At 43.0% G+C, this 12646-nt stretch overlaps 1 protein-coding gene across 2 annotated transcripts in view; it reads left to right on the plus strand.

Moving 5' to 3' along the window:
• Positions 1-12371, plus strand: part of CAPSL (calcyphosine like) — a 31633-nt gene extending 19262 nt beyond the window's left edge. The window contains exons 5-6 of one of the 2 annotated variants that reach the window (XM_037529723.2): positions 1579-1682; positions 11810-11839. In XM_037529723.2, coding sequence (XP_037385620.1) covers positions 1579-1680 — 102 coding nt within the window. In that variant the 3' untranslated portion in view covers positions 1681-1682; positions 11810-11839. Of the gene's footprint in view, positions 1-1578; positions 1683-11809 lie in introns of both variants that reach the window. The other variant, XM_037529724.2, reaches the window with a different exon arrangement.
• The last annotated feature ends 275 nt before the right edge of the window (positions 12372-12646 follow it).

Below are 12646 nucleotides of genomic sequence, written 5' to 3' on the forward strand. Positions count from 1 at the left end.
GTTTTACGTAGTCCGACTTCCAGATTGGGCTTATTTATTTATTTAGATTTATTTTTTTATTTACACAAGAACCGGGGTACAGGCCAGATGCACGGGAGGGTGAGAGGATTCACCAGAGACAGAGTGGGAAGCAGAACAGGCAGACTAACGAAATATACTGCTGAGGGGAGCAGCGGGCAAAACAGGAGAGGTCTGCTGCACCATGTGGGTTGCTCTGAGGATGGCAGGGATCGAACTGGCACTGCAGAGGCTACGGACATCTTCACAGTGCTACACTCAGCTGCCTGCACCACCAGGGAGACGCACCAGATCAGGTTTAATGCTGATTGGGAAATCCAAAGGAGGACAAAAATAAATAAAAAAGAGTATTAATGCTATTCTGATTTTAGCAACAACTATGCACATATTATTTATTTCTACTTCCAAGTCACTGAATAAATATAGCTCAACTGTTAACTCAGTCCAATGACTTTCTTCCTACTGCTTTTCACGATTTGGGGTAGAGGGAGAGGAGAGGCAGGTACAGGAGAGAACAGTGGATTCATTTGTAATTTTAGCAAAAAAGGCAAGTGTATCAATCAACTCATGTGATTCTTAGGGAGCAGGTAGGTACTCGGTGGGAGAGGAGTTTGCTATTAAGGGCTAGAAAGAGGTTTTGAATTATTTATAGATTGTACTTTGTGATTTTTAAAATTACTCATGATTCTGAAAATTGAGAGCTAACAAGAAAACAATAAATTTCCAAAACAGTTGTCATTATGGTATCTGTGTCCTCACATATAAGCAGGGCTATGCTTTTGGCTAAATTGACTGGTTAGAGAGAGCAGTCAGATAAGAAACCATTTGCTTTCTGATTCAACTGCCAAAATGGTGGGTTGGTGTGTCCATATCACCTACACCTGTGAAAACATAAGGCTGATAACTATTTCTCTTTCCATCAAAAAGTAATGTCATGTAAAACCTAGCATAGGCAAGCACGTTAGTCGATAATCCGAAGAGAAGTTACAAGCATGAACTGGGGGAGACAACTCGGGTAGGAGGAAAGGGGGGCTTGCAATAGGGGTTACCATCTTTTACTTACTGTGTCTTTAAAAGGCATAAAGCCAAAGAACGTTTAATCAGAAATCTGTTTCTTACCCACAGGACAGAGCTCCATTTCTTTGAAAAGTAAAACATTAATTCTCCTGATAGAAGGAAGGACACAAGATGTTTTTTTCCCACATGTGTCACAGAAAGACAGTATGAACGACAATCAAAGAACACTTGTTTCTAATTCTGAGTTTCTCTCACTTATCTGAACAGATAGGTGTGCTCTTCAAGAAAGAGGAGAACCAGTATCTCACTTCCTGTGTAGGTTGATTGAAAATTTCCAAGACTTTCTACCTCTTCTCCCCTGTGCCATTCCTTACCAGAATCCTGCACTTACAACTCTCCTGTTTTAGACTTGTTCTCCAGCTGTGGTCATTAAAAAATCTCTTTGATTGAAATATCCTTTCCATTTCCCAGTACTGGAGATGGGCCTCGACTGAAATGTTGAAAAGCAAAGTTTCGCTTTTGTTTCTGACTTTTCCACTGCAGGTGACCCCGGAGGAGTTTATGAACTACTATGCAGGGGTGAGCGCGTCCATCGACACCGATGTGTATTTCATCGTCATGATGAGAACCGCCTGGAAACTCTAAATGTATGACCTGGGGTCCAGGGACTTGGGCACAATCACGTGGCTCCACATGATTAAACATCAGCTCAAAACTAGGATTGTATTGCTTTCCTGCTCATCCCAATGTCTGTCCCACGTCAGCATTCATTGCATTTACTGAGAAATACAGAAGCTAAGTTCATTATGACAACTTCTTTGAGGTTGTTTCCTTAGCTATAAAGTTGGAATTAAAATGAGAACTGTAAAACTCCTAGAGCCAGGTTGATATAGTAAATGTTTCCCTGGTTATTATTAATGAAACTTTGAATATTTTAAGTAGGCTCCCCACCCATGCACCTAGTGTTTCTCTACCTCCAGTAAGATGGCCCACCTCCAGATGGGAGGCTATGTTGTCCATTTTTATGACCAATTGCTCATCTTTAAGTGCTTCAGTTCCCATTTGGGAACTAGAAAAAGACTACATGTTAGTTTCAGTTTCCATAACTTGATTTTGAGTTTTCTCCCCATGGTTTAGGAACCCATGGTTTGTCAAAGACATTTAAAATGACTTTTTTGGGGGGTCATTTTAAGTGAATCTGAAGGTCATTTCTTTGAGCTGTAGAACCACGACCATTCAAATTGTTTCTGTGGTTAAAGTTTGAGGCTGTGCTCTTCTCAAGATTTTTATGGGGGACATTTTACCCTGGGAGTGGGCAGACCATACTGGCAAGCCTTTGCCTGGTTATTTATGGCTCCTCTCCCTGTCATTGGTCAATCATGTTGAAGTTCCCAGCAATGCAAGGAGGTTGGGGGTGACATGGACTAGGGTCACAAATATACTTCAAAGCAGATCTTTCATTTTGACATTTCATGCCTCAAAATGTTCTCTTCCTAGTTCTGAGTTTTGGCTGCATATTATTGATGTGTGAGAATCTCCCCAGGAAAGCCTTCTAAGCAAAGGCAGCCTCAGCGTCTAGAACACAGATTTTGAAACTACAGCTCTGTGTGTTCTTTGTCTGGGGCTAGAGATGAAAATGCAACCACTAACCCTCGGGTCATGGTGCTGAGGTAATGGCCAATCTGCCCTTTTACTGTCCTTTTTGTTACCTCTGTCCTTGGCTGCCCTGGCCCTGAGGTTTATGGGCTTCAAACGGTGTCATGGTTCTTTTTAGGGTATGTATTTAGGCAACTCTGGATTTCAGGTCAGAACACACTAGCCACATTTTGTAGCAACTCCGTTAGTTTTTTTCCCACAGTCCCAGTTCCCCTGGGACTGTTGAGATTAGAATATATTGATTAAAATTTGTGAAAACAAGTGTTTCCAGAGAGGAATCATAGCAGTCATTAAAAAGGACAGTTTGTTTATTGTTCAGGAGCTAAACTCTCACCCTGGTGATGGACTGAAAAGGATGCTTTTTCTTGAAGATGGGCGCACCCCTATATTATGGAAATTTAAATTTTCAGAAATGAAATACAGAAATTTTGTTTTCCATTGATCTACTACCTAGACTTATATAGAGATTGGCAGGTCAAAAGTTGCCAAATATTATGAAGAAAAACTATGTAGAAATGATATAGAATGACAGAATACAATATGAAGAAACTGGGGAAAGGTCCCCAGTTTCCTGGACCTGGTAAGGTTCAAGCCCACTGCACTAGATAGATTTGGGTTTTGATTCTGGGTATGATTCATGTCATTGCTTAATTGGGGCCATAGAGTTAGCATGTGATTTTGAACAAGGACTAGGCTATAGCTATTAGCTTTGCCTTCCCCAGTTACCCTTTGCTTCCTGTCTAATTGGGGCACTGCTATCAGATTTCAGATAATCTGGGCATCACAGTGTCTTTGCTCACGTTAAGTTATCTTTTTCTAGCAGATTAGATTCTGGGCTTATGTGAGGATACCACTGAAGCCTTCTCAGATTCTTTAAGCAAAATCTAATGACCTGATGGTTAAAGCTCACTCCATTCCTACTCTGAGTTTTATCTGACCTAGTCAGAAATTGCTCATTGTTTAGATCTATTCACTCTAGCACCAGAAGGAAGAACAAAGAAAGTCATTAAAGAAATCATTTTTCTAATATTTTCTGCATATAGTTTCTAATTTTGTAATTTATACACTTTAAACATTACTCCACTTGCATTTTAGAAATTAAACACTTAGAGCAGGAGATCACATCCAATAAAAGGTCTCCAAAACAACCCTTGGGAGTGATTTGTCTGTTGCCTCTAGACCTCCAGATAGGCAATAAAAGTTGTCAAGGAAAAGAGGAAGAAATTTGCAACTTTCTAGGAAACAGGAAAAATGTAGATAAAAATCCTGATTCTGGGAATCAGGATTGGTTAGAATGAGTCATCAATAACCACACAGAATTTGGGGTTCTAACTCCCCCAAAAGGTAAACTTAGGGAGGAGACCTTGTCTTAGCTGCTGTTAAGAATTGGTGACCATCCTTCCTGGATGCCCTGTGGAGCACAACTATGAAACCTAAGATGCACATTTTAAATTCTTGGCTGAGGCAGAATTCATTCAGCCAGCCTGTGGGGCTGATTTTCGCAGTTAATCAGACCTTGATAGGATTTCTTCCCAGGCCCAGATGGTGCTCTGGAGGACAGCACTCGTTCTTTGTGGCTTAGTGACAAGCCTGGAGTCATGATTCATACTATCATGGCAGATTTTAAGGCAGAGCTGGGTCCCTTCCAAGTAGGCTGCAGATTGGCTTTGCTCCTTTGATATGATTGCTTTATAGTGAAAATCCATGCCATGAATAATTAATTACTGAGCCATCTCTATATGCCATGAGCCATTCTAGGCGGTGGTGTTAGCATGATGGACTAGAAAACATGCAAGCAAAACCAGAGGCTTTCAACCAAATTTTCAGCCTACTGTTAAGAAATCAGAAAGCAGGTTGACAAGGAGGGTGAGCACTGAATGAATCTCCCCTTTCTGTGTTTCATTCAGCTTCGGAAGTCAAGGACACTTTGGGTCCTTCATGTATCTGCTGACTGGGGAATGGTGAAGTAAATTTTATAAATGTAGGCAGTTTATCAAGACAATTCAAGAAAATCTCCCTCTATCTAGGAGGCATATCTTTGGACCTTCATTTCCCTTGGCCAACGTGGATTACTTCATTGAGTCATGAGAGTACAAGCAGGTAATGATTCAGCCCTCATCAGACTACTCACAGATGCAATCCGTTCTGCTGATGTTTAATCAAGTGGAGTACTTAAATTAGCCAAATGCATTCTTGGTTGGTGTGTGGTGCCTATCTACTCATTCTTCACGAAATCCTAATACCACCCTCTGAGTAGTATACTTTTTGCACATGTGTTTTGGGCATGGAATTGAATACCTCACAACTTCCAATTTTCCAGATTAATCAACAGATTGACTTTCCTGGAAATCACAGGCTGTTCTTTAAAATTAAATCTTGTGGAATAAAGCCGCAAAGTTTTGAATTTTAGAACTGCTTATGACTCAAGGAAAAACAAAGACGCCACGGGTGTTTGATTGTCACATAAAATTATTTTCATGTAATTGATCATTTTTAAAGCTAATGTTATTAACACAGTTTTACTTCTCCAAGTTGTTAATAGGACAAAATATATAATCTTGATAGAGGCAGCTGGTTCTTTCATTATAATAATAACTTAACCCCCTCCCCATCACCACCTTAATTTCCTAAAATGACTTGTTTTAAAACAGATGCTGGGTGAAATCTGTTGAAAGAAATATAAACAAATGATTGATGGGGATTCTGAGAATAGTGCTGTGTGAGAAGAATTCTTTTTGCCATCTCAGTTGGTGTGGTGAGAGGTTGTGGTGAAACAGCTCTTCCTCTCTGAGAATAGCATGACCTTCTTGTCTTATTCTCACACCTGCTTCGCCAGAGCAGTATTTTCCCTCAGCAAAATATAGTGGATGATGTTCTTTAGGAGTGAATCTCACTGAAAATATGAGTAGCTGTGGTTTTCAAAGTGGACTGAGCAACTACCAGGAGGGTATATTGCATCATAAAAAGACCATCTTGAAATGCAATGACCTAATTTCTTTCATTCTAGATTCCTCTCCGTCTTCATTAATGGGAAATTATTTATTATGTCTGGGGAGTATTGCAAATGTTCCAGCTGCCATTGAAAACTGGGGGGGGGGAAGCAAAAGTCTGTGACCCCAAAATATGTCTTTTTTGGCAAAAGGTTAATTGCATGGGAGGAGCTCTGAAAACTGCATGAAGATTGTTTTTGAAAAAGATATTTATAAGCAATCCTCTTAAGCCCAGGTACCAGGAAGACCTAATCTATCTCTTTGCAGTGGAGAAGGCAGAATTTAATCCGCATGTATTGTCTACTGCGTCTTCCTTGGTGACCTCCCTAACTAACTTTCCATTCTTCCCTCCAAAGTTCTGCCTTAACTAAGCTATTTAAGATGACATCTGAAGCCGTGTGAACAAGTTACTCAGTCCTGCTGAGTCTCTGCCGTGTAGACAGGAGGCATACAGGTTATTATTAAATGTCCTTTCGGCTTTTTCTCTTATTAATCTGTCTGTTTGCCAGCCTACAAAAACCCAGAGGGGTACTGGATAATTTCCTTTGTGCCTTCATAACACCATCGATGCAACGTCTATTTCACCAAACTTCTGTGGGGAACATGGTTGTCTTGTCTATATTCTTGCTTCCATCACTGGGATTGTGGTCAGCAGCTCAAATGTGCAGAGGGTCACATCCACTTTTATATTACAGTGACGATTGAAATATCGCTCATCTCCAATTTCCTTCTGCTCTAGACTTCGTCATACATTTACAAGAAACCCTGAGCCTCAGAGCTCAAACTCCTGAAATTTGAAGCAAGGTCTGAGTACATAGCTTGTAATTCTGTTATTGAAGACTTGAGCAACCTTTTCTTTCCTGACCTAACACTTGGCATTCAGAGGCTGAGTTTTATTCTAGAAACATCTTGATCTTAAGCTTGAAAGGTTTGAGTTGCTTTTCTCCTAGAAACATTCGGGTCACATGTGGAACAGATGACAGTCAGTGCTCTGGGAGAGCTTAGAACAGAAAGGGACCTGCAATTGAAAGAAAATGACAGATGGCAGAGTGCATACTGCTCCAGGTGACTGGGAGTGTCAGCGGCTTCCATCTTGATGGGATAAAATGCTGCACAAATGCAGAGTATTATCAAATGTCAGGATTACCTTAGGAAACCCAGATCATTCTTTTGGTTTCCAAGGAAACCAGGAAATAAAATACCTTTCCACAACTTTTATACTTAGTCATGCCTAAAATCTCATTTGGTAATAGCATTCAACATCCATTTACTTAAGATTATCTTTGAAGTTGCGATGTGTAGCTGGTGAATCAACATTAATTCAAGCTCCATTCAATGAACTCATTTAGAAAGGTTTGAGTGAAAATTTACTTTTGTTTTGCATATACTGAAAAAAAAAAAAGGTGGTTAAGCAAGTCACTATGTAAAGAAGATTATAAGGGCTGTGCCTACCTATATTTATATATGTATCATTTGTTTTAAGGATATTTGGAGATGTGTGTGGTTTGTCTCCTGAAAAGGACAGGTAGGTTTGTTTTTTTCATTGTTATCAGTTACCAGGGTAGGCCTCCTGTTACCTTTATGCTGAAACTCCAGGTGAGCAAAGACCCTGTGTGCTTTGGGAGGTCTCTTACCACTACTTAAAGACTGCAGATTATTTTGAGTTGAGAGCAGTAAGGACCCTGGGGGCTGAGGAGAAGCTTCTTTTCTTGCCTGAGTCTTGCCCTTCCTTAATCTAAGAAGCTATTGCTTCCCCCCGCCCCTTTCATGACCTAGAAGAATATAGTTTTGGAGGGTTTCATTGCCAGTTGTAAGTTTATCAGTGAACATGTCCGTCCTGTTGGAGAATATCATCTTTGCTCTTAAAGATGAGGTAACCTCCTTCTTGTCTGTCATATGAAGTCTCCCCTTCTCTTTTCTTGACACTTCTAGTCCCTAAATGTAGAATAAATATCCCTAGTCTGCTCCATTATTCTCTAGAATTTACAGATGTAAATTCTCATACACATGTTATTAAATTTTAGTTTTTCCTCCTACTAATGCATCTGATGTTAATTTGTCCATTAGAAGAACCCAGAAGGGGTGGGGGAAATTTTCCCCTGTGCCCCAACACATATAAATTAGTATGGTAGTCAAAAAAATTACCACATATCTTTTCAAATAATTCTAGGTCAATCGTGAGCTGACAATACTTTATTTGCATAACTGTAACACAAACTATTTTCTAGAGAGTGAGGTTTCTTTATGTATATCTTAACAGTCTTTTAAAATAGAAATTGAATAGAAATTGATGCTCCAAAACAATGTTTTATAAAGCCAAATTTTAAGTAGTCTGTGATATAAATTTTAAAATATTTCATTGAGAATTATACTTGCTCCTAGTGGTAAGGTACATGTGCATTAAAATGCAAGGACTTGTCTTAGTGATGACAGTTAAGATATAACTTCTAGGAAGCAGGTTGAGGTGTATGTGAGCTACAATATTATAGTTTAATTTATAACACTGACCTTGTCATTTTGTCACATTATCAGACTGTACCTTGTCATTTCCGTAGTTCTAATTTCACAGAATTTCTTCGTTGTAAGGTTTGAAACATTAGGTTCTCTTGTAGAAGAGTTAATTTAGCTTTTCTATTGCAGTTTTAATGTGTTTCCAACATGTGTTTCTTCTTATTAGTTATGTTACACATCTTGCTTCTTTAACTGTTTACCTCTCCTCTGTGATGCTTTTGGAACATTTGAAAATGTTACCTTTGTGATGGTGCAGTTACAAGTGATGAAATTTCTTCTTTGAAATGATAAGACCCTGTTCAAATTGTACTCTTCCATGTTTTTATTTAATTAATTTTCTTTTTTTTTTTTTGTGGGACCCTCGCCGGTGGCCCGGGATCGAACTGGTGCTGCAGAGGTTGCGGGCAGCCTCGCAACCCGCACTCAACCACTGCACCACCAGGGGAGGCCCAATTAATTTATTTTCTTAAAGATTCATGCATACAAGAACCGAGGTATAGGCCAGAGGTGCGGGAGGGTGAGAGGATTTACCAGGCAGACGGACCAGAAACACTGCTGAGGGGAGCAGTGGGTGAGACAGGAGAGGTCTGCTGCGCCATGTGGGTATCTCCCTGGCCAGCCGGGAATTGAACCTGTGCTGCAGAAGCTGTGGACAGCTTCGCAGCACTGAGCTCAACCCACTGTGCCACCATGTTCTTTTACAAGAACAAATTGCAATTGCCCACAAAACATTTATAACAGTTTTTGGAACTGTGGGGAATAGTAGTATTCTGTGCTGGTACTAGGAACAGGGAGGCTAAAGGGAGGAAAATGGAAATTAGGGGATGATTCTTTATTTTTTTTTATATACACATCCCAACATTTATTATGTGAGCCAAAAAGTACAGAAATGCAATATATGACATTGAGAGTGGTGGGGTTTTTTTAGGGCTTGACTCTCTCTGCCAGGCAGATAAGGAGACTACACACTGGTGGAAACAGACCAGGGGTTAGCTTTCAAATTCTGCCTAAAACTATCTAATGCCATCCCCTACACAAAGGATAAGTAAGGGAACGTCCTTGGTAGTTCCCACCATATGGAAGCTGCTATATTCCTTTTTATCAGCTCCAATATGTGGAATACATCTAAATTAAATGAAGCTAGTACATTCGATTCTGGCTAAAGAGGGCACTTAATGAGAATTAAAATATATCAAAGAATGAAGAAAGATAGTATTGCAGTGTGTATTAGTCAGCTGAAAACATTGGTTTGATGAAACACTTGCTCTGTCTCCACTTTAGCTGTGAGTTCTTGCTTCCACGTTGACGGGCTTCCCCTTAGCTTTCAGTTCTTTCGACTAACTGATGCTACCTTCCATTAGACTTGGCCTCTTAGTTCATCTTGTTGGTGGGGAGAGAGATGACGGGGGGCGGGGGTGGGGAGACACACGGGGGCAGAGACACACAGGGAACACACATCACGGAACGAGAGAACATTACTGAAAGACACCACTAAGGGGCGCAGTGGGCAAGAGGAGAGGCCCTCTGCACCTGCGGGTGGGTCGGCTCCCTGGGCCGGGTATCGAACTCAGGCCATCGCAGCAGCGCTGAGTCGGAGCACTGAGCCTTAACCCGCTAGGCCACGGGGGAGGCTCTGCTCACTACCCGGCTTTCAGGCTCCTAGTACTTCCCAGTGCTTCATGGAGGGCGCGCGTCTAGCGGTGGCAATGGTGAGGTGATGTAAACGCCTCCTAAACTCGGCATCCGCAGGTGTAGCCCCTGTCCTGGGAGGGCGGTGAGGGGTAAACCCTGGGAGGGCGGTGAGGGGTAAACCACGCCGTGTGGCGTCTGCTCCCTGGGAGCCTGCACTCAAGGCATGGGGCGGGGGGACTTCAAGTCGACAGTCAACGTGGCCGTAGCCGCTGCCAGCAGGTGCTAACACGCACCGCGGCTCGCGTCTGGGGGTGCAGACTCGGTGCGCAGCCAGGAACGCCCGGACGGTCTTCCTTCTGTGGCAGGGCCTGGAGACGAGCGTGGACACTACTTAAGGATACAATATGATATTTCTCTTTTTACCCGAAAACACTTTTTGGTTGATTTGCTCTGGGCGCCCGCCCCAGCGGCCTCGCGTGGACGGTGGGTGGGGCCTCCGGGGCGTGGGCTGGACCCCAGGGCCGGACGCCCACAGGACCCGCATGAAGGCCCCGGGGACCATTGCAAAGGCGAACCCGAGGGGCGACAGGGGCGCCCCGGCACAGGCCCCCGGTCCCGAGTATCTTTTTTAAGGATTTATTTATTCAAGAACCGGGGTACAGGCCAGAGTTTTGGGGGGTGAGAGGATTCACCAGAGACAGAGTGGGGAACAGAACAGGGGAACGGATCAGGCAGATCGACTGAAACAGACACACTGCTGCGGGGAGCAGCTGGCGAGCCCGGAGAGGTCTGCTGCACCATGAGGGTCACTTCCCTGACCGGGGATCGAACTCGTGCTGTAGTGGCTGCAGTGAGCTTCACAGGTTGCGTCTTAACCCCTTGTGCCACCGCAAGGGGTGGGGCCGACTCTGTTTATCTTTGTCCTTAATTTCATTGCCCAGTTAAGGAAGCCCAGAGGCAGCCATGAAACGCCAACTCGTGTCCTGGCCAAGTCGAGAAGCTGCAGGCTTGCTTGCAGCCCTCCCTACCTGGCTGGCGAGTCCCTGCAGCCTGCTCTTGGAGCCTGCACACCCGCACACCCTGCACTCCTGGCTGCCCCTGTCTCTAGTTCTGTCCCTCTCTGCATGTTAGGGCTGCACTCCCCTAAAGGCTTTTTGTCTGTTCACTTATATTATCAATTTCTCTACCCTAAATAAAAATAATCGCAAAATCATGCCTAGAACACCCTAGGGCAGCACTGCCTCACAGGACTTCCTGTGATGTCGGAAAAGTTCTGTATGTCTGTCCTCCCGTGCGGCGGCCACTAAGCCACCTATGGCTGTCGAGTCATTGAAGTGTGGCTAGTGCAAGGAGTGAGTGAGTTTTCAGTTTATTCACTTTCAAGAAATTTTTTTTTTTTTTTAAGATTTATTTATTTTTTATACAAGAGCTGGGGTATAGGCCAGAGTTGCCGGAGGGTGAGAGGATTCACCAGAGACAGAGCAGGGAACAGAATAGGCAGACAACTGAAATACACTGCTGAGGGGAGCAGCGGGCGAGACAGGAGAGGCCTGACGCGCCATGTGGGAATCTTGCGCCAGCCAAGAATCGAACCCCTGCTGCAGAGGCTGTGGACAGTCACAGCACTGCGCTCAACCCGCTACGCCACTGGGGAGGCCCTAAATTTAAGTTTAAAAAGCCACATGTGGCTAGTGGCTACTATGTTGAATAGTCCAGCTCTAGAGATCTCATTTTAATGGGAAAAAAAAAAATGATCATCTGGGAGAGTGGTAGCTGGCCAGGGCATTTCTGGCAGCCCTGGAAAATGTCCTGCAGCAGAGAACCCCCTCGAAGGGAAGGAGGAGGTGGCCCACTGGACTACCTGACCCTGTTTGCCTGGTCAAGCAAACTCCATAGAAAATATTTCAGGGAGAACATAAAATGCTCTACTATAATTGACGTATTTTGACATTATTCCTTCTCTTCCCCTTACTTTTTATCTCCAGGTTTCAAAAGAAGACTTTCTGAACTACTATGCTGGTGTTAGTGCGTCTATTGACACCGATGCTTATTTCATTTTAATGATGACAAAATCCTGGAGTTTATGACGTTAGTCTATGAATTCTTTTGAAAATCAGGGACTCCCACAGCAGAATGAGTTTGAAAGAAATACAATGTTATAGATGTTGATAAGGTGTCAGCTCCAGTCCCTGAAAGACCTGAACATTAAAAGTGATAGATCGTTGGTCATTTTACCTAGAACATGTTCATTTCCATAAATGCCTGAGGAAATATTTTTAACTCTGAAATAAAGGGAAGAAAGAAAGAGCAGAAGACAGGATGAAAGGAAATGTGAAAGTGAGGCTGGGAAGCAGTGCCTGCGTGAGACTCTGCTGGTGAGAGGCCTTCTTCTTAGGGCTGTAAATGCAGCTTCCACTCTGTTTACCTCTTTGGAGTCTGTAGCTGGAGGTGATAATCAAGAACAGCAGGAACATCTGACTGTAAAACTTCCTGGACTTACTTATGTCAATGTCTTTCTTGCTACTTTCCAAATAAAATTTATTTTATTCTGAAACGTAAATTTTGTTGTTGCTATTTTCATACTTTAATGCAGGGATTTAAACTCAGCACGTGTGGATACACTTGCACGAACGGAGCACGTAAATGCTTCTGGTGACCAGGCAGGTGGGCTCACAGGTGCTGTTGGGTGGAGACAGATTCATGGCGTGGGCCCGCTCATGGCATCAGATGGCCAGGTTGGAAGTGGGAGGCGGGAAAGGAAGTGCCTACTAGAACTGTGGAGGCCATGGGGAGATATGTGTGAATGGGGGAGGACTTTGAAG

Source organism: Talpa occidentalis, unplaced genomic scaffold (genome assembly GCF_014898055.3).
Source record: "Talpa occidentalis isolate TD23 unplaced genomic scaffold, MPIMG_talOcc4v2.1 talOcc4.6, whole genome shotgun sequence".
NCBI classification, from domain to species: Eukaryota; Metazoa; Chordata; class Mammalia; order Eulipotyphla; family Talpidae; genus Talpa; species Talpa occidentalis.